Genomic DNA, 25257 nt, shown 5'->3' with positions numbered 1-25257 from the left:
ATTTAATTATATAAATTATTTTAAAAAATTCTTATTGAATAAAAATTAAATCTTTAAATTTTTATTCAAAAAATAAAATATTAAAAATAAGTAATGAAATTTTACTAGATAAACTCTTAAAAGATATGTCAAACTCTTTATTTTAAATTTAAATGTTAATAATTATTCTGTATAAAGAGGATGTTTTATCTCGGAGTATGGCGATGAGAGTTTGTTTCATAGTACTAAATATATTAAATAATAATATAACTCTATTATTTTGGGTTAAATATATTAATTGTATTTTATTTGTAACTTCACAAAAAAGTTGATAAGGCGAGAGAAATAGAGAATAATAAAAAATATTTTTTTATGAAAAAGACGAGAGAAATAGAGAATAAATAAAAAAATTACTAAGATATTTCCATATGAAAAATTTAGTTAAATTAGTGAACAAAAAATAGTTAAATTTGAAAAAGTTTAGTTAAATATATATCTAACTATTAGATATATGGTATTATTTTAGTACAAAAATTAACTTTTAAATTTAAATTATAAAAATAATTACACCTATTTTTATAACACATGCAACAACTGATTTTTGTAATTTTCAACTAAGTTTGAATTCATTTTTAGTATTTTAAAATTTAAATTAATAGTTATTTCAAAATTTGTTTAATTATTTTAAAGATATTTTGATGTTATTTAGAAATCGAATCAAAAGCGATCACCTATATGTACATAGTTGACTCGCGTTTTGATTCGATTTCTAAATAACATCAAATATCTTAAAATAATTAAACAAATTTTGAAATAACTATATAATTTAAATTTTAAAATACTAAAAAATGAATTCAAACTTAGTTGAAAATTACAAAAATCAGTTGTGCATGTGTTATAAAAATAGGTGTAATTATTTTTATAATTTAAATTTAAAAGTTAATTTTTTGTACTAAAATAATACCATATATCTAATAGTTAGATATATATTTAACTAAACTTTTTCAAATTTAACTATTTTTTGTTCACTAATTTAACTAAATTTTTCATATGGAAATATACTTAGTAATTTTTTTATTTATTCTCTATTTCTCTCGTCTTTTTCATAAAAAAATATTTTTTATTTATTTCTCTATTTCTCTCGCCTTATCAACTTTTTGTGAAGTTACAAATAAAATACAATTAATATCTATTTAACCCAAAATAATAGAGTTATATTATTATTTAATATATTTAGTACTATGAAACAAACTCTCATCGCCATACTCCGAGATAAAACATCCTCTTTATACAGAATAAATTATTAACATTTAAAATTTAAAATAAAGAGTTTGACATATATTTTAAGAGTTTTATCTAGTAAAATTTCATTACTTATTTTTAATATTTTATTTTTTGAATAAAAATTTTAAAGATTTAATTTTTATTTCAATAAGAATTTTTTAAAAATAATTATATAATTAAAATATGTGTCAAATTCTCTATTTTAAAAATGTACGTCTATTAAGAAAAAAATTTATTAGGACGGGGGAGTTTGTTACAAATTTCAAACAAAGACCAAAATAATCCAAAGCCAACAACTAGTATTTTTTAACACAAACAAGTTTATCTTAAATCTTAAATCTGATCTACATACTTGTATAAAAAAGTCATATACTTTCACTATTCTAACAAGTCTTGAGACTAAAACATGTGTTCTTAAATTCTTCAACAACAATCTCATAAACCCACAAAAAACACAACTTTCTTGATCAATCTTGAACAATTCAATCCAAAACAAAAGGGTATTTTTAATTTGCAAAAAAGATCAAAACTTTAAGTTCTTGGATCAATCTTTCTTGATCAATCTTGAACAATTCAATCCAAAACAAAAAGGGTACTTTTAATTTGTAAAAAGATCAAAACTTTAAGTTCTTGGATCAATCTTGCAGCAGATTATGCACAGATCTGGAGCTGTAATGGCTTGGAATGTATTTAAGTTTTGTACAGCTTTAAGGGGTCTTGGCTCAATTATGATCTTGTTAGTTCTTGGAGTTGTGGGTGTTTCTTATTATGCTGTTGTTTTGTGTAATTATTTCCCAGCTTTGATCAGTGGTGGTCTGATTCTCTTGTTGCACTTGTTGTTTTGCTTCTGTTTCATGGTCTGGTAAGTTTCGTAAAGTTTCGAATTTTTTATATTTTTATTGAAATTGTATTGTGAATTTGTGAGTAGTTTTTGTATTCTTGGTGTCTACTGATTAATTGATTTTTGTCAATTTTGTGTATGATTGTGCTTAATTTTGATTGTTTGGTATTGTAGAATTTGGTAAATTTTGAATTTTGTTTTGAGCTTCTATTAGAGGTGTGTTGAGCTTAGTTGTAACTCACAATGACTTTTATTTTGTAAATTGTTAGGATGCTTTGCTGCTGTTTTTGTTGGATAGGATAGTTGCTTAGCTCGAACTTTTGTTGTTTAGTATTCAATATTTTCTGATACTTTTACTTGCTAAATTAAGTTATCAAAAACTCGGGTTTGATGGATATGTATATGTATATATGGCTATATTCCACTGCAAACCAGCTGCAAATCATCGGTCCCAGAAAATCATGAGTGTCAGTCAGTTTGTAGACTAAATAAATTTGTAAATAAATGAACACCCTATATATGTACTTATTCTTAGTGTTAGTTTTATTGCATGGTAAGTAGTTAATGCTATAAAATATATATTGATCTTAACAGTTGATGAACATCTAGCAAGATTTATTAAGATCATTTTTTTTCAGTTGGTGATGCTACTATGGAGTTATTTCTCTGTTGTTTTAACGGACCCGGGTGGTGTGCCTCTGAATTGGAAGCCAGTTGTGGACGAGGAGAATGGTGACGCCGACTTATTGGATGGTTCTGAATTCAGTCAGTTGGCAGGTGAACCGACAACCTGGGTGTTCGATACTGCCGGAAGTGCAACCAGCTAAAACCACCCCGCTGTCATCATTGTTCTGTTTGTAAGCGCTCTTCCTTTTTCTACTTTCATAGTTTAGGGAGCTATATTACCCTCCCTTGTGATCGGAGAAAGCTGATTTATTTTTTTTTGAAAAAAAAAAACAGGTGGGAGATGTATACTGAAAATGGACCATCATTGTGTTTGGGTTGTCAATTGTGTCGGGGCATTGAACTACAAGTATTTCCTTCTTTTCCTGGTATACTTTTTATACTTCTATTTCAGAAATGTATTTACTTTTTAGGGTTGTAGTATAGGTTTTGGTTCGCAAGTATTGATGTCCCGCATCGACTCTTGAAATTTGTAGATATATATATAAAGGTTAACTTGTAACTTGTTTAGTTTTTATCTACCCCTTACATTCCATTTTCATAGTCAGTTGAAAATTATCACATTCACCATTATATTAGTGTTGCCTATTGAAGAAGTAATAGATGATTTACTTGAGTAAAGCTATCGTTCTAGCTCTTGTTTCTGGTGCACTTTATAAAGGGAAAGTTAATATAATATACTATAATGATTATCAAGTCAATACAATAGATACAGTCTTTGGACTTTGATTATTGTGCCAAACCCTTAACGATTAACGTACTATTCAAGAGAGTACTCCATTGGTTTGTACTTTATGAACTGGTATAAACACTTCATATTTTTGTTTGTTTTTTGTAATTGTTGTCCATTGAATATTTAGTAGTTACTAATGAAATGCATGTTAAGTACTTCATTAAATGATTAATCCCTTGTGTGGTGTAAATTTGTCCATTATCCCCCCCCTTCCCCTGTCAATTGAGTTAGCTGCTTCAGCTTTGACATGCAGTATTACAGATGTTGAGGTATCTGTAGTTAACTACCTGATAAATAGTTTCTACTTAGTGTTAAACATATGATCTTATTGGGGGACTTTCTCTAACACCTTAAGGTTTTAGATGAGCTGGTCACTTAAGATTAGGATAACTATAGGATGGTAACTGTCGTCTTGTCTGTTTTGTTTTGCAATATTTGAGTTTTCTTTAATGTGAGATCTATTGCTTGTGGTAGAAAGATCCAGATCACAAGGATTGACCTAGTTACAGCAACTCAGCAAGCATAGGCAATATGGACATAGAATTTCCCAGGCTACCACATGGTAATGCGTAGGGGTTTGCTCAGTTTTTAACAATAAAACTGTAATAGTTTCAGGTGGAGCCTAGAAGTTATATCAAGCAAAATTAATTGTTGGATTTGAAATAATTAGGGATGCATGGATGATGAACCTTGTAAGCCGAAAGCCTCCAGTTGCAGGAAACTTGACTATTAGTACTTAGCAAAGCGACTAGGTTCACCTGTATCGTGGTATCTTATGGGCTTGCTTGCTTAGATCTTCATTTCACCTGGTCTGCAAGTTTTGTTTGTAATTTGTGTTTCTATATTTCTTATACTAGTTTTATTTAGCAGTGTGATGGGAACTATCTAATAGCACAAGAACAACATAATGGGGTAAAATTTTGGAATAATGAGTCACAAAGTACATGTTCCATTTGAATGTATACTCTGTACCTATGTATTAACTACCATGGTAAACATATATAGGCCTAGCTAGCGAACATTGATTATATGGATATGTCATCCGCATTTGTGTACCTAAGAGCAAATGGGGCGATTTTGCTGCTCTGCAATTTTATGGTTTTCTGTTGTTGTAAACTGTATTTTGTTTGAATGTCTGCACGAGATTCTAGCTAAAGCATGTGGGTCAGATTGGTTTAAGTAAAAGAGAGGCGGATAATTCACTTTATGTTTTTACTTTAAGGAGTACGTTTCATATTTTCTGACATTGTATGCTCTGGACTCAAGTGATGCCTGCATATTCATTAAGATTTAGCTTCATTTTTTTCGGTTGCATGTCACTATGACCTAGACTTTTACAAAACCCTGTTCACAAATTTGCCAAATAGTGAACCTAATGAATTTCTTTGGTATGTTATGCAGTTCTACACATTTCTTGAGACCACTCTTGTGACCTTATCGTTGCTATCACATTTTATAATGTTCTTTACTGATGAAGAGATACCTGGATCGCCAAGCAGTCTTGCGACCACTTTCCTTGCATTTGGTAAGATTTACTACCACTACCTGTGCTGGATGACTTGCATTGACATAGCACTGTCTATTTTGTTTTGTCAGGGCCCCTCTTTTTCTTTCACATATATATTAACATGATTATTTTTTTGCATCCAGTACTAAATCTAGCTTTTGCGTTGAGTGTTTTCGGATTCCTGATAATGCACATATCATTGGTGGCTGGTAATACTACAACTATTGAGGTATAATTTGCTTCTATGCTATATCTTGTTAAACTTAAATGATGAGCATGGATGTCGTACTTGCACATTTCTTTAATAAATTATCTATGCATATTGATAGTATCTGCTTTCAAGTTGTGTCTAACATACCTCAAGGACTATATAGTAAATGAACTAGAAAATAAGCAACTGATGTTTTAGTTGTAAAAAATGAATGACTTGATTTTTGCTCAGGCATACGAGAAGCAGACCACTCCAAAATGGCGATTCGACCTCGGCCGAAAGAAAAATTTTGAACAGGCGAGCTTCCCTTACTATCTCACAGCAATGTTCATAGTGGCATTGATTTAAGCTATTTACGGTGCATGACTGGTGTGAATATCAATTTTTTTGTTCGAAGTCATTGCTACACATTTCTAGGGCATAGATGGAACTATAATTCGTTTATATATACAAGGTTTTAAGTTCTCATGGAACTATCCTCTCTACTCGTATGAATAGGGTTAAGTCATGCATATATCTTATGCTCCCTAGACCTTACTTGTAAGTTGGACCTGCTGTTTGGTTTGGTCTTAAAGGGGTAAAATTATAGGTGCGGAATCGATAAGTTATTGATTTTGCCGGAGAAGTCTATAATTTTAAACGACCAAAGCCACCATGTTGAACCTCTTGAAACCTTTGTGAGAAATATGAGAAGCATACATTTTAATGGTGTTCCAAAATTCTGTTGATTAATAGCTTTCTAGTCAAGTTACCGGTGTAATCCTTGTGTTGGATACTTATGAGTACAATTTTGGTGATTGTTCCTCAGGTGTTCGGAATGGACAAGCATTACTGGTTCATCCCAACTTACTCGGAAGAAGACATAAGAAGGATGCCTGCCCTTCAGGGTCTTGAATATCCGTCAAAACCTGAATCAGATGGCCTAGAGTTTTAGATAATGGCCATCCTTCCTTGGAAGTTGTAATGGAAGCTCTGCGACTACAAAGTTTTCATCAACCGTCATGCAATCAAAGGAATTTTATTTTTACGGCAAAGTTCAAGTGCAAGTGTATTATACGGCAAAGTTTGGATTGTACCACGCACTTAACAGGCCTCCAATTGATTTTTTATATTGTTTTTCTACCTCGATTGGCTACTGTAAAATATGGCATGCAGAAGATCTTGTATTTTGAAGATATGTAAATTATTATTGGCAGCATGTTCATGTTAGAGTGTATACAAATGTAATAATTTTCATATATAACTCACTTCACACAGGCCATGGTTATTGTAATTCAGGCCATTGTATGAAGCACTTGAAATTCGATATTTATAATTATTACACTTTATTGTATTCCGTAAAATTAATTCAAAATTAAGCGGTTGTAATATCGATATTTATATTTTATTACACTTTGTTGCATTCAGTAAAATATATGTCACCCCTGCATGTCACATCGGTACGGACATACCAAGATGAGTATGATGTCAATTAGCCAGACATGCATTTTCATGATTGGGCATGCCTTTTTACTATTATTTTTTTATTTTTTAATAATTATTTTAATATTAGAAATATCCAGAAATAACAAATATAATTTAAAATATTTATATATATTTTAATATCTAAAAAGTTACTAATTTAAATGAGTATTATGATGGTATTTGGTTGTTACTGTCAACTAATTTTAATTTTGTATTCAAATTTCCTGTATATTAGTATAATAATTATTTATTAAATTTTATTATATTTAAGTTATTTAGGCATGGGTTTTGATAAAATATAGACATGCATCCGGGAAGTCTCGGTGCCGCTGAGGAATGAAATACAGTTTGGACCTAAAATTAGGATATATGGTAGAGCCCATGATTAGGATATACAAAAGCCCAAAATGCATCCCCCTGTCATCACTCATCATATACACACAAACCCTAGTCTAAATCTCCCCAATTAATCGCCCTTAAGAGCTTCAACCTCACTCTTCTCACCGCCGTCGCCATGGGTCGTATGCACAGTAGAGGGTAATCTCTCTCTCTCTCTCTCTCCCTCCCTCCCTCCCTCCCTCCCTCGCTCTCTCTGTCCCCCCCTCTCTCTCTCTCTCCCTCGCTCCTCCCTCCCTCCCGCTCTCTCTCTCCTCCCCCTCTCTCTCTCCTCCCCCTTCTCTCTCTCCTCCTCCCTCCTCCCTCTCTCTCCCGCTCTCTCTTCCCCTCCCTCTCTCTCTCTCTCCTATCCCTCTCACCCTCTCCTCCCCCTCTCTCTCTCCTCCCTCTCTCCCTCTCTCTCTCTCCTTCCATCCCTCTCCCCCTCTCCTTCTCTCCTATCTCTCTCTCCCTCTCTTTCTCTCTTTTTATCTCTCTCTCTCATGTTTAATTAAAGTAATATTTGATGATTGTAAAACAGTAAGGGTATCTCAGCTTCAGCTCCGCCTTACAAGAGAACTCCACCTAGCTGGTTGAAAATCTCTCCTCAAGATGTATGTATATATTATTCTATTATTACATTTCTTTTTGCTTATTTTTTGTTTTAAATACTTCTATACATGTTTCGATATTTATCCTTAATTTGATTAAAATGTTGTAGGACCAGTTTCAAAATTAAAGTTTGAATTGAACCTGTAATTATCAAGACGTGAAATCGTTATTTATATAAAAAAATTATAGTGTAGATTCTACTTGGCAGTAATGTTTTCATTTTGCAATGTAGCGTCAATGCAGTGGAGTATATTAGAGTTGTCGTATTTAGTGCACTGAACATACTCCCATACTAAATTACTTTAGATTGCGAGTTAGGTTTTAGTGTTAATGTGCGAAATGTATTGTTCAAATGCCTATGTTTATAAGCAAAAGATAGCCGTAGTTTTTGTAGGTAGTTCTGTTGAAATGATAATTTCCTCATTTCGTTTTTTCTACGATTAGTAATACGTGTTTGAAATTTAATGTCTGCTTGATTATAGGTTGATGACAATATATGCAAGTTTGCAAAGAAGGGTCTTACACCATCTCAAATTGGTGTGATTCTTCGTGATTCTCATGGGATTGCTCAAGTGAAGAGTGTAACTGGAAACAAGATTTTGCGCATACTCAAAGCACATGGTACTTGTTATTCTTTTATGTTGAATGCTATTCTGTTTTCAATTAATCAGGCTTATAAAATTCTTTGTTTCTTATGAATGCCTAGGGCTTGCTCCTGAAATTCCTGAGGACCTTTACCACCTCATCAAGAAAGCAGTTGCTATCAGGAAGCATTTAGAAAGGAACAGAAAGGACAAGGACTCTAAGTTTAGGTTGATTCTCGTTGAGAGCAGGATTCATAGACTTGCTCGGTACTACAAGAAGACCAAGAAGCTTCCTCCCGTCTGGAAATAGTAAGTTGTAGAATTTTTCTAATGCAGTGTAACTTCTTTTCAAATCTGCTTGTTTTTCTCTTGGTGTTCTGTGAGTTACTTAAGTATGTCAATTTTAGCTGAAAATGTGAAGGGAAATAAAACATCTAGAACAAACATATAATCTTTTTATTGATAAACTTCTTTTGGGTGTTTTCTTTGTCATGGATTTAGAAATAATGTTAATATCTTTGTTTTCATTAGATTAAGTTGTTGCCAAACTTCAATTATTGCATTCTTGCTTTAGTTTATCTACAAGATGTATCTTCCATGTTTATGAAATCTTAGACAGAATATGCTTGTTACCATGAAAAAAAAGTCAAGGAATGGGTTTCCTGTTATAATGGTTTTTAGGATGATAACTACATATTACCGCTTGTGTATAGCAAATTTGCCAAGTTCTGTTTTGTTCTGACGTCGATAGAAGCTTATCACTAGAATTTGTTATGTTCTGTGAAAGTAGTTTGTGAGTCTATAAGAGCTTAAGAAGCAGGGATACTTGGGTCACGTGCCGAGTCCCCGTGTCGGATACTTGGACACACGTATCCTCGTATCGGACACATTGATTCTTTGAAAATACTAATTTGAAAAATTATTTTCAGAACTTATTGTCCAAATCTATGTCAACAAACTATTTCACAAAATTAAGGATCCATGTATATTAGTTATTACAAATTTATCAAGTCTCATATTCATTTCTGCATAAACTAAAATATTTTACTTGTTTTTTTTTGTGTTTCAGATTAATAAATTATTCTCAATTTTTGGTTTTGTTAATAGGTTTTAATTTGATTAACATGAAATATTTGTAAAAAATTAATTTTTGTAAGACGTGCCCCCCCCAAACCAGAATCCCCATATTATTAGATTTGTCGAATGCACCGCATTATGCACTCCCGCACCCGTGTCCTTGCTTCTTAGATAAGAATGAATGCACCAGAAAATGTGCTACTGGCGAAGCATGTTGAAATTAGTAAAGTTGGTCTAATGTTTTTAGCAATCCTTTTACTGCACCACATCTTTCTTTCGTGTCTTGTAGCTCAATTCCCTCCATTAGTTTCATCTTTCTATTACTTAATCCACTGTAGCTTATTTCTATTTGAAACATTCAAAATTAATATAGTTAATGGGACATGGTATCTGTATAATTTTCTACCTGACCCTTTATCCAATGCTTTCTCACTTGGATTTATTTCTCCTTGCAGCGAGTCAACCACCGCCAGTACTCTTGTGGCATAGACAGGAAAATTTTGTTTAGAAGTTGGGATTTGGAAATTATGTTTTTTTTGTGGGACTTGATATCTACGCATTTTAGGATTTTGATGTTTCGTGTAGGACTAGAGTTGTTCTAAGGATATAATAAATATATTCAACGTTCTGAATTTTGCTGAAGTTGTCGTTCCTGTTAACCATTTTGAAGCATTATCAGTCTAAGAACTCGATGCATATGCTAGAACTTCTAGAGATGATGCATAAGATTCATATATGCTCTCTGCTCTCTCCTGTCTCCGCAATATACATAGGTAAGCGTATTATAGATTACAATCGCTTCTTTGCAGATTGTATTAAGTACCTTAAACACATATAAAAAGACGTGTCTTCATTGAATTTTTTGATATACACTACATACTACATAGTACATACTAACATGCTCGCCCATATTTGATTAGTGATAGATATTTTGTACTTAATACCATAAAAATTCTTACGGTTTTTCTATTACGTGCCCACAAGGAATTAAGCCAATTTTCATTGGTTTCTTCTTTATAATAGTGGTAGACTCTCCGTATTCACATCAACTCCACAGATAAAGTAGCTTAAAATATAAGTTTCTGCGCTTATCATGTGCATATGATAGTAAAAAAATCGAAATTATTATATTTATAATCCATACTAACAAAACATAAAATTTTGATTCTTTTGTTCGAAAATAACTGTCCAGCTTTATATTTTTATGTTCAAATTGACAAAATTTTGACCCAAAAAATCACATGTAATACAGAATCGTAAAAATTGTAAAAATATATCAAATAATTTCAAACACATCAGTTTAAAATTGCTAGAGAGCAATTAAAATTTCTGATCAAATTGACAAGCAAAAAATCGAACCATATCGTTACCGAAAGAAATATAAATTATCAGGCTGCGACAAAAAAAAATTATCAGGCAAAAAAGTGAAAAATCTAAGATGCAATTTTAAGTGTTCAAAAATCCCCGATTCAACCGATTAATCCTCTGCAAATTACCCGACTGATTTGATTTTTGAAATACGATTAATTCTTGCGAATTTTTTTTATTGGAGTATATATAATTATTTATTAAAATTAAAATACTATATTAATTTAAATATGAATAATTATAGAAATAATGATATAATAAATATATATTTGTTGATAAATAACTAATATAATCATAATAATATATTAAATATAATCTAATATTATAATATATCTGATTTTTAGTGTGATTAATTGTTCCGATTAATCGCGAATTTTTAATTAATCCCAAATCAGTAGTTCTACCAATTTTTCCCGATTTTTATTTTTACAACACTGGCAATTTATCGTATATACAGGTGGTATGGACTCTGGACCCAGCTTTATCTTCTCTTACAGGAATCTCTAGTTTCTAGCTTCAACTCACTTGTAATAAAATCTTCAAAATTTTATGAATCTCTGTGCAAATTTGAACCAACCATGGAACTCAATACACTCCACAACTACACTCTTCCCTTACTGCAAGACACAAGCAGACATAAACCAACTCCATGCAAGACTTCTAACTACAGGTCTTATAAAACATTCTTGTTTTACTACAAAGCTCATTTTAAGTTTCACTTCTGCACATTACACTCCACTCATTAAATTTGCTCGTTATGTGTTGAATTTTAGAACTGATGGTGACCCTTTTGTTTGGAATTTGGTTTTGAAGTGTTTTTCTCATGGTGATGAGCCTGTTGAGGCTGTTGTGTTGTTCTGTTTGATGCTTGAGAAGGGTGTTTTTTTCGATAAGTTTTCGGTTTCTTTGGTGTTGAAGGCTTGTTGTAGGATGGGGGTGGGGAATGAAGGGGTGATGATTCATGGAGTGTTGAGGAAGGTTGGATTTAAGGGAGAGTTGGTTGTGGAGAATTGTTTGATTTGTATGTACTGTAAATGTGGCCTTGTTGAGTTTGGTAGGCAAGTTTTTGATAAGATGGTAGTTAGAGATTCTGTTTCATTTAATTCGATGATTGATGGATATGTTAAGAATGGGAAGGTGGAGTTGGGGAGGGAGGTGTTTGATTCCATGCCGGTGAGTTGAGGAATGTGGTTTCTTGGAATTGTATGATTTGTGGGTATGTGGATAGGTTTGAGAGTGCTTGGGAGTTGTTTAAGGGAATGCCGGAGAGGGACTTGATTTCGTGGAATTTGATGCTTGATTGTTGTGCTAAATGTGGGAAGATGGAAGTTGGTTATGATTTGTTTAGGAGAATGCCGAAAAGGGATGTGATTAGTTGGGCTAATATGATAGATGGGTATGGAAGATTAGGTTGTGTTGATGTTGCTAGGGGTTTGTTTGATGATATGGGTGAGAGGGATGTAGTTTCGTGTAATGTCATGGTGGCGGGGTATGTTCAGAATGGGTATTTTAAGGAAGCTTTAGAATTGTTTCATGATATGTTACGCGAAAGAAAGTTTTGTCCTGATCGTACAACCTTGGTGATTGCTCTTTCAGCAATTGCACAATTAGGAAACATTAAGGAAGGAATTGCAGTGCATCAGTACTTGGAGAAAAATGGTTTTGTTGTTGAGGGAAAACTTGGTGTAGCCCTTATCGACATGTATGCAAAATCTGGCAGCATAGAGATCGCTATACAAGTTTTTGAGAATATAAAAGAGAGAAGTGTTGATCATTGGAATGCTGTGATTGGTGGGTTGGCAATCCATGGATTAGGCGAAGTAGCATTTGGTTTGTTCATTGAAATGGAGAGGCTCTGTGTACAACCAGATGACATTACATTCATCGGAGTTCTGAATGCTTGTGGCCATTCTGGCATGGTTAAAGAAGGCATGATATGTTTTGAGATAATGAGAAGAATTCACAAGTTAGAACCTAAACTACAACATTATGGATGCATGGTTGACATACTTGGCCGAGCAGGGTACGTAGAAGAAGCTGCAAGGTTTATACAGGAAATGCCAATTGAGCCAAATGATGTGGTTTGGAGAACTCTGCTTAGTGCTTGTAAAAGTCATGAAAATTTAAATATTGGAGAGCCGGTGGCCAAGTATCTGATTCAGAGGGATCCTCATAATTCAGGTTCATACGTTCTTCTATCCAATATGTATGCTAGTTTCAGTATGTGGGATTGTGTAAGAAATGTTAGGACAAGAATGAAAGAAAGAGAAATTGAAAAAGTTCCAGGTTGTAGCTGGATTGAACTCGAGGGAGCTGTTCATGAGTTCCTCGTGGGGGACAGATCGCATCCTCAAGTACAGGAAATATATTCCTCGTTAGACAAATGGCACACGATTAACTCAGAGATATCATGTTGTAAATACTGATGTAACTGGGAACTGGTTGCAAACACGGTATTAATCCAAGCACAATCCTTCTAATTTTTGTTTATCTTTTCATAAGAATTCATTGAGCACTGTCCCAAATGAGCCTGAATAACCTGAGGGTCCAGATGATAGAGGGGAGCAGCTGAGCAGGTATTAAATATATAGTGCTTCGATGTTCTGCCTTCAAATTTTCATAAAGAACATGTGGCGGTAAAATCTGCCATTGCCTCAACCTTTTAGGCCTTTACTAATAATGATCTCATTTTACCAAGTACATCTGGTTTTAGTATCGGTTGCTTTATTAAGTTGAATCTTAAGTGTAATGAGAACTATAAGGAATAAGTATACCTCTCCCAGGCATGGGTCATATGCATAGTCGAGAAAATCAGCTGCAATCAGGAAGCAGGAAGCAGGAAGCATTTGATAAGCAATAGAAAGGACAAGGGCTCCAAGTTTAGGTTGAGTCCAAGTTGCAGGTATTGATTATATAGTGCTTCAATGTTCTGCCCTTTAAATTTTCACAAAGAAATGTGGTCATAAGATCTGTCTCAGTTGGATTTATGTCTCCTTGCAGTTAATCAACCACCGTCAGGACGTCTGCTCGTGGTCGTAGAAAGGATAAATTGGTTTGGAAGTTGGATTTTGAAACTCATGGTTTTGAAAACTCCAAAGTGAGACTTAACATTTAAGCATTGTAGAATTGTCATTTTTCCATCTAAGACTCTGAGTTGTTCTAAGGATGTTATAAACATATCTGGTGTTTCGAATGATGTTTATTGTTTAAATGCATTTTGCTGCTGCATCTGAGAACCTGTGAAGCATTATTGGTCCAAATGTTCTGGTGATTGAATAGCAAGTCTCCACAGACATGAGACTATGAGAGGGTGGAGAGTTTAGACTTGTAATCCCCTTATTTAATTTGGTATAAATTTTGTTCAGAGTTGTGCTCATATTTGAATCTTACCAAATTGAATCAAATTCCAATCCTTCCAAATGTAATTTCGTTTCTACTGAATTCAGAATATTAGAGCTTGAATAACTGAAGTGGATAATTCGTTACTAGATCCTGCTATAACCTATAAGCCTTGTAAAAAAAACATCAGAATATTAATGTATTTAAGTTCTAAGAGCCATTATTTTTTTACAAACTAGTGTAATTGTCAAAAACTTGATCTTATTATTATTATTTTTATTATTATTATATTATTATTATTTTATAATTTTAAAAAATTACGATTTACCCACTTTTCTTAAGATAAAGAGAAAATTGCAATTTGCACACTCAAACAAAGTTGAAAAAAACAATTTTGTATCAGAACTTTCGGAAATACAACTTGCACCCCTCAACTTCAATTTACTAATCCAGTATGCATCATTTTGCAGATTATAATTAAAATAATAAGGGGTAAAAAGGGAACTTTATTTTAAAATATAAATAAATTTTAGTTAGAATTTCAAAAATAAGTTAAAATATTTATAAAAATGATTTCTTGTATATTAAATATTAATATTGATCAGAATATTTTCATTAAATGCACTTTAAAATCATAACGACGTTAAAGACTTTAAAATGAAATAATTACATTAAATTAAATATATATAAAATATATATAAAAAAATTATTTTGAATTTAATTTTGGTAGAATTATATAATTTTTGGCATTAATAATATTACTAAAATTCAAAACTCAACTATATAATATTATTCAAAAATTTAAAGATATTATTTTATAGTTATAATAATAAATTCAATTTTTAATATAATCTGAAAAATAAAAAAATAGTTTAGTTAATATTTTACTGAAATTCCCATTCTACCCCTTACTTTTTTAATAATAACCGTCGAAAGGGTGCTTTCTGAATTGGCGGGTTGAAGTTGAGAGGTGCAAACTGAGTTTCCGATACTATTGATACACATTTGTTTTTGAAACAAAATAAGAGGGTGCAAATTGCAATTTTCTTTAAGATAAAAGGAGCTAATTTCAAGTACCATCACCAGTAAAAAAAAGTGCTTTGTTTTAATAAAACTATATTTTATATTCGAATTTAACTTATGTCACTTTAATTTAAAAAAAAATACCCATTTTTCTTAAATAAAAGCGGCTAATTTCGAGTACCATAACAATTAAAAAAGGTGATTCGACTGATTTAATGAGATTGTATTTTATATTCGAATTTAACTTATATCACTTTTATTTAAAAAAAAACTTATGTCAATTCAAATTTATTTTATTCAATAATTACTCTTTACCTTGTTCAATTAACTCAACTCATTATATTAAAATTGATTAAAAATTTTATTTAACAAAACACAAATACAAGAACCCAAAAACAAGAAGCAATAAACCGACACAACATACCTGATAACCCAACTCAAGTACTCACATATATATTGCTTCATAGTTCATATTCATACACTATTATTGGGCTTGAATATTTTTAATTTTTTTATATTTGTACTATTTTTTGTCCCAAAACGAGAAATTAAATAAAAAACCAGATGTGGCAAGCTGCTGTATTTTCGCTACCTTCTTACACTGCCAGTAGTTGTACTTGCGTTCCTCGTTTTCATTGTCCAAATATTTTCAAACCCTAAATTTTCCCATGGACAACAACAACAATAGAACACAAGCTTCCTCTTCCTGTTCTAACTCAACAAGGTTTGTGTTCTTTCATCTTAAAGTTTCAATCTTTATGCTTTTTCTTGATTTCTTGATATTTAGTTTTTGTAAAGATTGGATTTTTTTAAGGTTGTTTTAATTTATGGTGATGTGGGTAGCTGTAGTTTTTAGTTTTTAAGAACTTTTGTTGTGTTTTCTTGGCAATTGTATGTGTTGCAAAACAAGGGTTGTTTGTTTTAGTGTTAAAGTTTCAATCTTTATGCTTTTTGTTGCTTTGTTGATATTTAGTTTTTGTAAAGATTGGTTTTTTTAAGCTTGTTTTAATTTATGGTGATGTGGGTAGCTGTAGTTTTTAGTTTTTAAGAACTTTTATTGTGTTTTCTTGGCAATTGTATGTGTTGCAAGACAAGGGTTGTTTTTTTGGGCTTAAAGTTTCAATTTTTATGCTTTTGTTGCTTTGTTGATATTTAGATTTTGTAACGATTGGATTTTTAAGGTTGTTTTGAATTATGGTGATGTGGGTAGCTGTAGTTTTTATTTTCAAGAACTTTTGTTATGTTTTTTTGGCAATTGTATGTGTTGCAAGACAAGGGTTGTTTTTTTTGGTCTTAAAGTTTCAATTTTTATGCTTTTTGTTGCTTTGTTGATATTTAGATTTTGTAAAGATTGGATTTTTAAGTGTGTTTTAATTTATGGTGATGTGTATAGCTGTAGTTTTTAGTTTTAAGAACTTTTGTTGTGTTCTCTTGGCAATTGTATGTGTTGCAAGACAAGGGTTGTTTTTTAGTCGTAAAGTTTTAATCTTTATGTTTTTCTCTTGCTTTCTTGATATTTAGTTACTGAAAAGATTGGATTTTTAAGGTTGTTTTAATTTATGGTGATGTGGGTAGCTGTAGTTGTTAACACCTTTTATAAGTTGTCCTTTGACAAACATGACAAATAAGTTAGTTTTAACTTAGAATTGCATTAGATTCAAGTTGTAGGGTTGTAAAAGAGCAAAGACCCTATTAGTGCCTCTACATTTGAAACAAATAATCAATTGTTTACCGTCCTCGTATAACTAAGAAAGCATGCAAATTGTTGGACTGCTTTCTTTCTCCGTGTTTACACATTTCACCAAATCCCTTTAAAGCTTTTGTATTCCTTGATTATGTCAAAGTTGCTATTATACTACTTACTAGAATGTAATACTGAGAAAGTCATAGTTTCGATCATTCTAGTCTCTTTCATTCTTGATCTCCAGCTATTGAAAATCATTTGTTGACTTTAGGATGTTTTCATTCAGGTTGATTAGGGCAGGTTTACTTATATTCTTCCATTGCCTTTTTATGTAATTAATATTATGTTGCTGTTGTAAACTTTGATACTACTACGAAAGGTCTTATTTTTGTTTTCTTACATTCTCAATCTCCGGTAAATCAAATTGGTAATCTTTAGGTTGATTTAATCTATGTTAAAAGAGGTAGTTGTATAATAATTTCCTAGCAATTTATTGTCTTTTGCAATTTAAAATTTATAGGTTTTTGCTGTAATGTTTAATAGTCTGAAAGTTTCAATCCTTCTAATCTATAAACTATTATATGAAACGTCTGAATTGCAGTGGAGGTGGTAATAGGGGACGGAGTTCCTATACGAGAGGTAGTAGCTGGGGACGTGGTGGTGGTAGCAGGGGACGTGGTGGTGGTAGCAGGGGATATAGTGGAGGCGGTGCTTTTACTCCAGATAAGATTGATTCTCTTGGAAGGCTTATGTATGTGTCTTCAACTTCGCTTCTCTTTTTTCTTATTTCTTTTTTCATTCTTTTGATAGGAGTATTTGAATTATATGTTGTTTCCAAATATGTAAGTTTGGATTCTGTTTGTGCTATTGAAGGATCTTGATAGTGATTCTTCTATCTGTTGTTGGGTGCAGTTGGACAAAGTTGAACAAGCAAATGGATTTTCTGTTAGATAATTTAAATCTTAAATAAACAAGCACAAGATTAAAAAAAAAAATTGATGGAAAGAAGTAAACATGAACAGCGCTACTATTATTTTTTTTGCTCTAAGCTAAGAGTATTGAAATAGTTTCTTTGATACTGTTATTCATTACTTGCTGTTATTTAGTTTTGGAAGCATAAACATTCAACATGAACTGGTGTCACGGGTGGGTGTGGGTTTTATTTTGTTGGATATTCCCCTCCCCCTTGTATCGAATTGTTTAATTTTCGAAAATCCAAGTCCTCTGTATCTGCATTTTTGATAATTGCAGGACATGGATTTTGCGTCATACGGCTTCTAAATTTAACCTGGATATAAGGAGTGATGGGTATGTTAAAGTTCAGGATTTGTTAAAGCTGAATCTTCAGACAGTGGCCAATATTCCATTAAATTCACATACTATTGCTGATGTGAGGAAGGTATGAATGCGAACTTTCTTATGTTATAATGCCTTCTTAATTTTACTAGCCAACTGTCATTATTATTGATACTCAAGGTTTTGTAATCCTTGTCTTATTCTCATAGACATCATGATGTTCGGTATTTGCACGTCCTTTGGTATTTAATTACGTCTCCTTTTCTTTCAGTATTACTTCTACTGTTGGTTGGTTTATTTTAAATACTTAACTCTACTAGTTGAATATAACAAGAGAGAAAACTGTAGAGCTACTTGTACGGTTATAGTCTTGTCATGTATAATGTTGTTGAAGTCGAGTAATCTGGATTAGCTTCTCTAACTTTCTCGGTGGGATATTAATATCTTCTGCACACCCTCATTTACTATATCACATATCACACTTCTTTGATCTGGCATTCTCATAAATATTATCACCGAAGGTTGATCGATCTACTCTTTACTTGTTTCTTAGGCAGTGATAGCTGATAATAAGCAGCGATTTAGCCTAGTGGAAGAAAATGGAGAGCTTTTTGTACGTGCGAACCAAGGACATACACTGAAGGTACATGGGCTTTCTTACAGTTGTATTGTTTGTTACAGTTTTATAATCCGATTACCCTTTTTTCTCTTACCCTTGAGTTAGATTTGATATTTCAAGCGGATAAGCTTATTGGTCTTTTAAAATAACCTATGTTACTATTAAATTGTAACTTGCCAAACTTCTTCTGTTTACCCAAAACTTCTCTAGCTGCAAATCCGAGCGACTTCTCATGTATATTGTAATTATCCTTTTTTTGGGAAGTAGTCTGTCTCTGTTTTCTTTTGCAGTAATTTTTGTTATCCGGAAGTAATTTGTGTATAGCATAGTTTACTGCAGACTCTTTATTACAGTTTTTTGTTTTTATCTCTCTTCTTGATGTTGCAACTGATTCCTACTTGGTAGAGTGATCTTTCTCATGCCATAAAGCAACTTCATTTTTTTCATTATCTTGATATTCTGACTGGTTGGGCATATCAAACTTAAGGACAAGATGATGCACACATAGGCTAACCAAAATTAAAATTGTCACCTCTACTTTTGTGTAGTGATGATGGCATTGCTGTAATATAAATCACTTTGATCCTTTCTTGATTCAACAGTCATGTGTTTACTTATCTTTGGTTGAGCATCCATTTTCATTAAAATATATATTTGGAATCGGTTTTCTTTGCAGGCAGTTAAAACTGAATCTCTATTGAAACCAATTATTTCAGCTGAAGAAGTTCCAGGTAAGTAGTTTTTACTTTTTCTGCTATAGTTGATGCGTTTTTTGTTTCTGTTAAGTAACTAAACCATTTTTCAACTTATTCTAGTTGCTTTAATGCTTTGTTTTCCTTCTTGACGTGCGCAGTTTGTGTGCATGGGACATACAGGGAGAACTTACCATCAATCTTGGAGCATGGTCTCAAATGCATGAAACGATTGCATATTCATTTTGCTTGTGGCTTGCCAAAGGATAGTGACGTAATTAGTGGTAAGACTAGTGTATAATTTGTTTACTTATAAGTTATTGCACCCGACTTAATTTTGTACCTTTAAACAGTTTTAAAGAGGTAGAAACACCTGAGATTGGGGGAGCATAAATGGAAAGGAAACAAAAAGTTAATATCAATACAGAATTCCTTGAATGAGTCTTCTCTATAAAACATGCCTGAAATAGTATCTCCAACCCCAAGATATAAAACATGCCTGAAATAGGAATATTCAGATTATGAGTAAATATTAATTTGCATCTACTTATAACCCAATTGTGGTATAAACTGCGGATAATAGCTTTGGTTCTAACCTTTTCTGAGGAAAAGTTTAGCGACGATCATGGCTTGAACAAACATAAATTTGTCAAATTTTTTAGCATTGTATGCGTCTCCTATTAGACATTGTTGATGCTGTGCCAGTGCTAAATAAGAGTCTGTGCGCCGTGATTTCCTCTTACGTTTTATCTAATTTACGTTTCTGCAATGCTCTAGGTATGAGAGAAAATGTGAATATCTTGATCTTCCTTGATGTCAAGAAAGCACTGGAAGGTAATTGAAAAGCATCAGTACTAAGTTTATGCTATAGTAATAAACAGCCGCAAAGTTTTCTAATTCTTTATTTTGTATCATGTTTATTTCTGCAGAGGGAATGGAACTTTACTTTTCGGAAAACAAGGTTGTGTTGACCGAAGGTTTTAATGGCGTTATTCCAGTTAAGTACTTTGAGAGGATTGAATCACGGCCAGGTAGACAGCTGCTTTATGTCGGAAAAGATGAAGACCTTGTGACGGGAATGCAGAAACTCGCAATAAAAACAGGTGCTAAGCTTGAAAGGCCTCCGTGTAACAAGATGAATGATGTATACCAAGATCAAGAACTTTAAACATACAAGAACATAAGTTAGGGAGGATCGAACCCATCTTCAGTTTAATGTAGCATTATATTAAAAAAAAGTTGTAACTGTAAAAAATGTGTCCATATCAGATGGCTCTCCTTATGTTTTCTCAAGCTGTTAGTACTATGAGTTTACAATCACATCTTAGCATATTGACATTTGACACTCCTTTTTCACTCTGATAAAACAAGTAAATTGCAACTCAGGTGTACTTGAGTTTTTAATTTCCTCAAGTGCTTACAATCCCAAAAAAATAATAAAAAGAAAAAAGAAAAAACAACTAATTTAAAAGTAACATATTGATTTTTCTATTAAAAATTATTGGATTAGCAAACCACTTTTTAATAAAAAAAATATTTCCTTGCATTATTTGTAGGGAAAATGCAAGAAATTCTCAAGGGTAAAATGGGTATTTCACATAATTCTCTACACCCAAACACTAAAAATCCAACCTTTAAGTGAAAGAATTAAATTCCCCGTTGAATCTTGAATCCATCTCGCATTCTTGCATTGTTAAGCACTCAATTACAATCTTGTAAGCAATTAATATAACCCCATTTGATTCTTTTTGTTGTTTATTGATTATATATGTGTTTATATGTTCTTGAAATTGTTTCTTTTCAATTTGAATCTTCAAGATTATATGTATGTTTGTGTGTATATGACATGACCCTTTAATATGATTCATTATTTGAGTTAATTAGATGAACCCCATTTTGTTTGTTGTGTTGTTTAGTGATGAAGTGATGCTGTAAATTTGTTTTTGCCACTTACCATGTTCTTGAAATTGTGAGGCGTTCATATGTAAGTAAATTTTGAAGCTTTCGAATTTTGCGGTGGAATTGATTAGCTATAATGTAAATTACTAGTGTTGATGAATTGCTGATAAGTCGTAAATTAGAGGGTGTTTGGTAATTGGTTTTTGTAAGGGCGGTGCTGATTGTTTTTGCACTGTGTTGTAATTTTTAGTTAGGTATTGTAGTGACCTGGGTTGCAGTGCAATTATGTAGGTGAAGTCTTTTTTAATTGATGTTATGGTTGTTGTATCCGGTGCACCAGGCTTCTTGTTGATTGGTCTAGGGAAGTATAGACGTTTGCAGCCTTGCGCTTATTTTTTGTATATGGCTATTTCGTGGTGAAGCCTGAAGGACAACAACTAGACACTTGGCATCATGCTAACCACGAGAGTCGTAAAATTAGGGAAGTTTGGTAATATACAAGTGTTACATGAGTTCTCAATATTTATTGAGGAATTATAGAGTTGAAGACCGAATAGATTAAATTAGTCTCTCTTTATAACATTCAGGTCGGACATTTTTATACCATATTCTCCAGAATATGATTTCACTAAATGGTTGTGTAGCATATATTGACTATCTTTGTGTTGTGATGTCGTGTAAGATTTGTTGTGTTTATCTCAACTTTGAATTAATTTGAATACAAAGATGATATGCTGGAACATGAAGATAGTAGCTCTCTGAAGATAGTAGCTCTCTGGATTGCACTCTTGGTTTTCTTATTTGGGCGTATAAATGTAAATAATTAGAAGACTGATAAGTATAAATTTTTTTCTGTTTTTGAGATAATTCGAGTTAGCAAGTTCCATATAAGGACTCCTGGGATGAGAGTGTGCAGCGGATGGCGTCGGTTTCTCTTACTTTTGCCTGTCATTTTCCTGTTTCCACATATAATCTCTGGTGATTGTTCTTTTTTTTGTATTGCTTACCGGTTTGTAGTTTAAACCTACCTGCTGAATAACAACATTTGTCAGTTTTAGAGTTACACAAGGATCCAAAACTAGAGCATCGGCACCAGAGACAGACTAAGAAATTTGATCATTTAGTTTTTGGACCTGCTGCTGGAGAAGGTTTGCTTGATCGACTTCAATGCCAAGGTTCTACATCTTCTTGATGTATTGCATTTGTTACATCTCGAGCAGTTTGCTTGACAATCAGCTTCAAATTAATTGATCATATGAACGTGTTCACTGCTTGATTGGTGATTAAAGAAAAATTTTGTTCTTTATGGACTTCTATGACATATCATTAAGTTCTTCATTAGTTTTCTGTCCTGTAAAGTAACGACGACTATGTTAATTGAATTTGATACTAATATAATACTTATAGGTTTGCTACCTTTTCATGTTCATTATATAGCTTATAAGTTATAAACAAGGATCAGAAAGATATATATAATTCTAAAACGGATTTTCTTCTAATATAAAATTATGTTCCTAAACTTTTTGGTTGCTATAATTAATGCCTATTCAAAAACTTTAAATTATTATCTATTTATTCTATATAATATTCTCATGCATACCTATTTCTGTGTAAGTCCATACTGTTTATACTTTATATGTAGTGTATGTGCCCCTAGTTCTTGATAGGACTCTTTGTTTAACTGCAGGCACAAAAGCTCTTAACAAGACCCACTTTTCATTCTCTTTAAGAAATTCGAAATTTGGGAATGGCATTAGCTTTGTCACTGTCTTTACCACTTATAATTCTACTGTTGATAGCTTGGTCAAAAGTAGTTCAAATGAACAGGTTTCTGTTGGAAACAAGTCATACAATAAGGTTGAGCGATCGTTGGCTGTTCTGATACGTTTATTAGTTTCATCGAGGTAATTGCATAAGAATAATCCTATGCAGTTCGGGAACCACATTTAAATTCCAGCATTTGTTTGAAAAGAAACTCTGATTTTATAAGACGTGAGAAGATGTGTGATATGCTTATTAGGGCAATTCATAAAACCGAAACATGGTATTGGAACCAATATTTACAAATCATAATGTGTTCTGATTCTGAGTCTTCTGACATAGTTGTAGTCTTGTAGATTACAGAGTATCATCTATATATCCACTGGGTATATGGTTAAAGAAAATGTTCAGAATTTGTGCATCTTGCGCTGCACGTTGATCTTTTCCTTTCCTTTTATGCAATAGTCAACTAATGCTATGGACCTGTTGCAGCCCCAACTTGCAATGGTTATTTTGATTTTGGAGACTATCACGACTTGTTTGTGCACATTATGGTAGCTGTCTGTGTTATGCAATTACTTTAACAAGCTGGTTACAATGTTACTATTAAAGCCATAGATGCAATAGTATCACAAGTTTCAAGTTGCGGATGATGAAATCTATTATTTTACATGACACCGGTTCCTCGTTCAAATTGGTGTAACTTTGTTGTGAGGATCTATAGTCTGTTATTTGACGACTGTATTCATGCACTTGCATATTTTTGGAATTTTCTTGTTTACTTTTTACATATATCATTTAAATTGTTTTTATTTGTACCGAGGGTTTGTTACTTCAGTTGAAAGGTAAATTACAATTGTAGGTGACAATGCCCCAAAGCAGTGTACTCATTCTCACTGATCCAGCTTCTACAATTCCAGTGCACAGAAACAGGGTCACTCTATATCCAATTCAAGGTGAATATTCGCGTGACAAGTTGATGCTTCAAAGAATCAGGTCTTACATTGTAAGAGCACAGTACATAGGGATATGTTGTTGGTTAGTTACTTATACAAATTGCCATTTGGCCTTTCACATGTTCATTTCGAGCACATAATACTGCAGACATAAGTTGTTTCATAGTGAAATTGCAGTATCTTTAGTTTTTCATCTTAATAATGTGCAAATTCTTTCATATGTAGGTTTTCTTAGAACAAAAACTTGAGGAGCAGTCTCAGTTTCCGGGCCAAATATCTCATTACATCTTTACCGACTCTGATGTAGCAGTGGTTGACGACCTGGGACAAATATTCAAAGACTACCTACTCTTTGATCTTGCCCTCACATTTCGCAACAACAAAGAGCAACCACTAAATTCAGGATTCATTGCAGTTAGGGGCAGCCAAGATGGAATTCGAAGGTGGTGCACATATTTTAAAGCAATATTCGGGGGGAAGTTTGTCTTGATTTGTAATATATCTGAATGCTGCAAATAGATAAATGGGCCTAAACCGCATGCCAATAGATATCTTTGCCAAAAATGAGTTTAAGCAATGTATTTGTTTGTTAAATAATTTTCACCCTCAATAAGCTCAAAGGGCTGACTATAATTTAAACAGTAGTGTCTTTTTTTCGTTTGTGAAATGTTTATTCTAAGCATATTAGAAGCGGGAATTCACGGGGTCCGAATATTGTACTCTTGAAGATTATTTGCCCAGGGAGTTAGGAAGGCTTGTTCTTTGCTCTTAAAAATTATCGTCTCACCAATTTGAGGACTATTTTGTGTTACTTTTGTTGCAGGGCAAAGGTTTTTTTGCAGGAGGTCCTACAAGTTTATAGTTCTAAATACATGAAGGCTTCTCGGATGCTTGGAGATCAACTAGCTCTAGCATGGGTTGTAAAATCTCACCCTTCCTTCAACACAAAAAGGTTTACCCGACAACAACCATTTGAAGAGAAGATCGGCGGTGCTTCAGTGCTCTTTTTGCCATGTGCCACATATAATTGGACGCCGCCAGAAGGAGCTGGCCAGTTCCAGGGATGCCATTGGATGTTAAAGTACAGCATCAGCATTTTTTCTTAACTTTTCACAGTGTTTGCCTCAATTTATGATATTCATTTAATTTAAATCTTTAACTCATTTACTGATTAGTAAACATGTACAGGTTGTTCATTTTAAGGATCAAGGAAGCGCCTTATATGGATCAATGGAATCCACGCCATATTCTCAACGTTGGATATGTTAG

At 32.7% G+C, this 25257-nt stretch overlaps 2 protein-coding genes and 3 pseudogenes across 2 annotated transcripts; all 5 read left to right on the top strand.

The window, feature by feature from the left end:
* Positions 1-1671: 1671 nt before the first annotated feature.
* On the top strand, positions 1672-6547 carry LOC141703681 (putative protein S-acyltransferase 14; annotated as a pseudogene).
* Positions 6548-7107: 560 nt separating this feature from the next.
* Positions 7108-9993, top strand: LOC141703683 (small ribosomal subunit protein uS15-like). Its single transcript, XM_074507126.1, has 5 exons — positions 7108-7240; positions 7620-7692; positions 8173-8311; positions 8397-8583; positions 9807-9993. The coding sequence occupies exons 1-5, from the start codon at positions 7218-7220 to the stop codon at positions 9838-9840; spliced, it is 456 nt and encodes a 151-aa protein (XP_074363227.1). The 5' UTR covers positions 7108-7217; the 3' UTR covers positions 9841-9993.
* Positions 9993-13197, top strand: LOC141703682 (pentatricopeptide repeat-containing protein At2g45350, chloroplastic-like; annotated as a pseudogene).
* A 2477-nt stretch (positions 13198-15674) lies between these two features.
* Positions 15675-20715, top strand: LOC141703673 (uncharacterized). Its single transcript, XM_074507120.1, has 8 exons — positions 15675-15805; positions 17367-17516; positions 18017-18164; positions 18615-18704; positions 19357-19411; positions 19534-19656; positions 20150-20206; positions 20302-20715. The coding sequence occupies exons 1-8, from the start codon at positions 15750-15752 to the stop codon at positions 20538-20540; spliced, it is 918 nt and encodes a 305-aa protein (XP_074363221.1). The 5' UTR covers positions 15675-15749; the 3' UTR covers positions 20541-20715.
* Positions 20716-21012: 297 nt separating this feature from the next.
* On the top strand, positions 21013-25243 carry LOC141703672 (uncharacterized; annotated as a pseudogene).
* Positions 25244-25257: the final 14 nt, after the last annotated feature.

Source organism: Apium graveolens, unplaced genomic scaffold (genome assembly GCF_009905375.1).
Source record: "Apium graveolens cultivar Ventura unplaced genomic scaffold, ASM990537v1 ctg6980, whole genome shotgun sequence".
NCBI lineage: Eukaryota > Viridiplantae > Streptophyta > Magnoliopsida > Apiales > Apiaceae > Apium > Apium graveolens.
The sequence above is the reverse complement of the archived record's forward strand: the minus strand, read 5'-3'. Positions and strand labels throughout refer to the sequence as shown.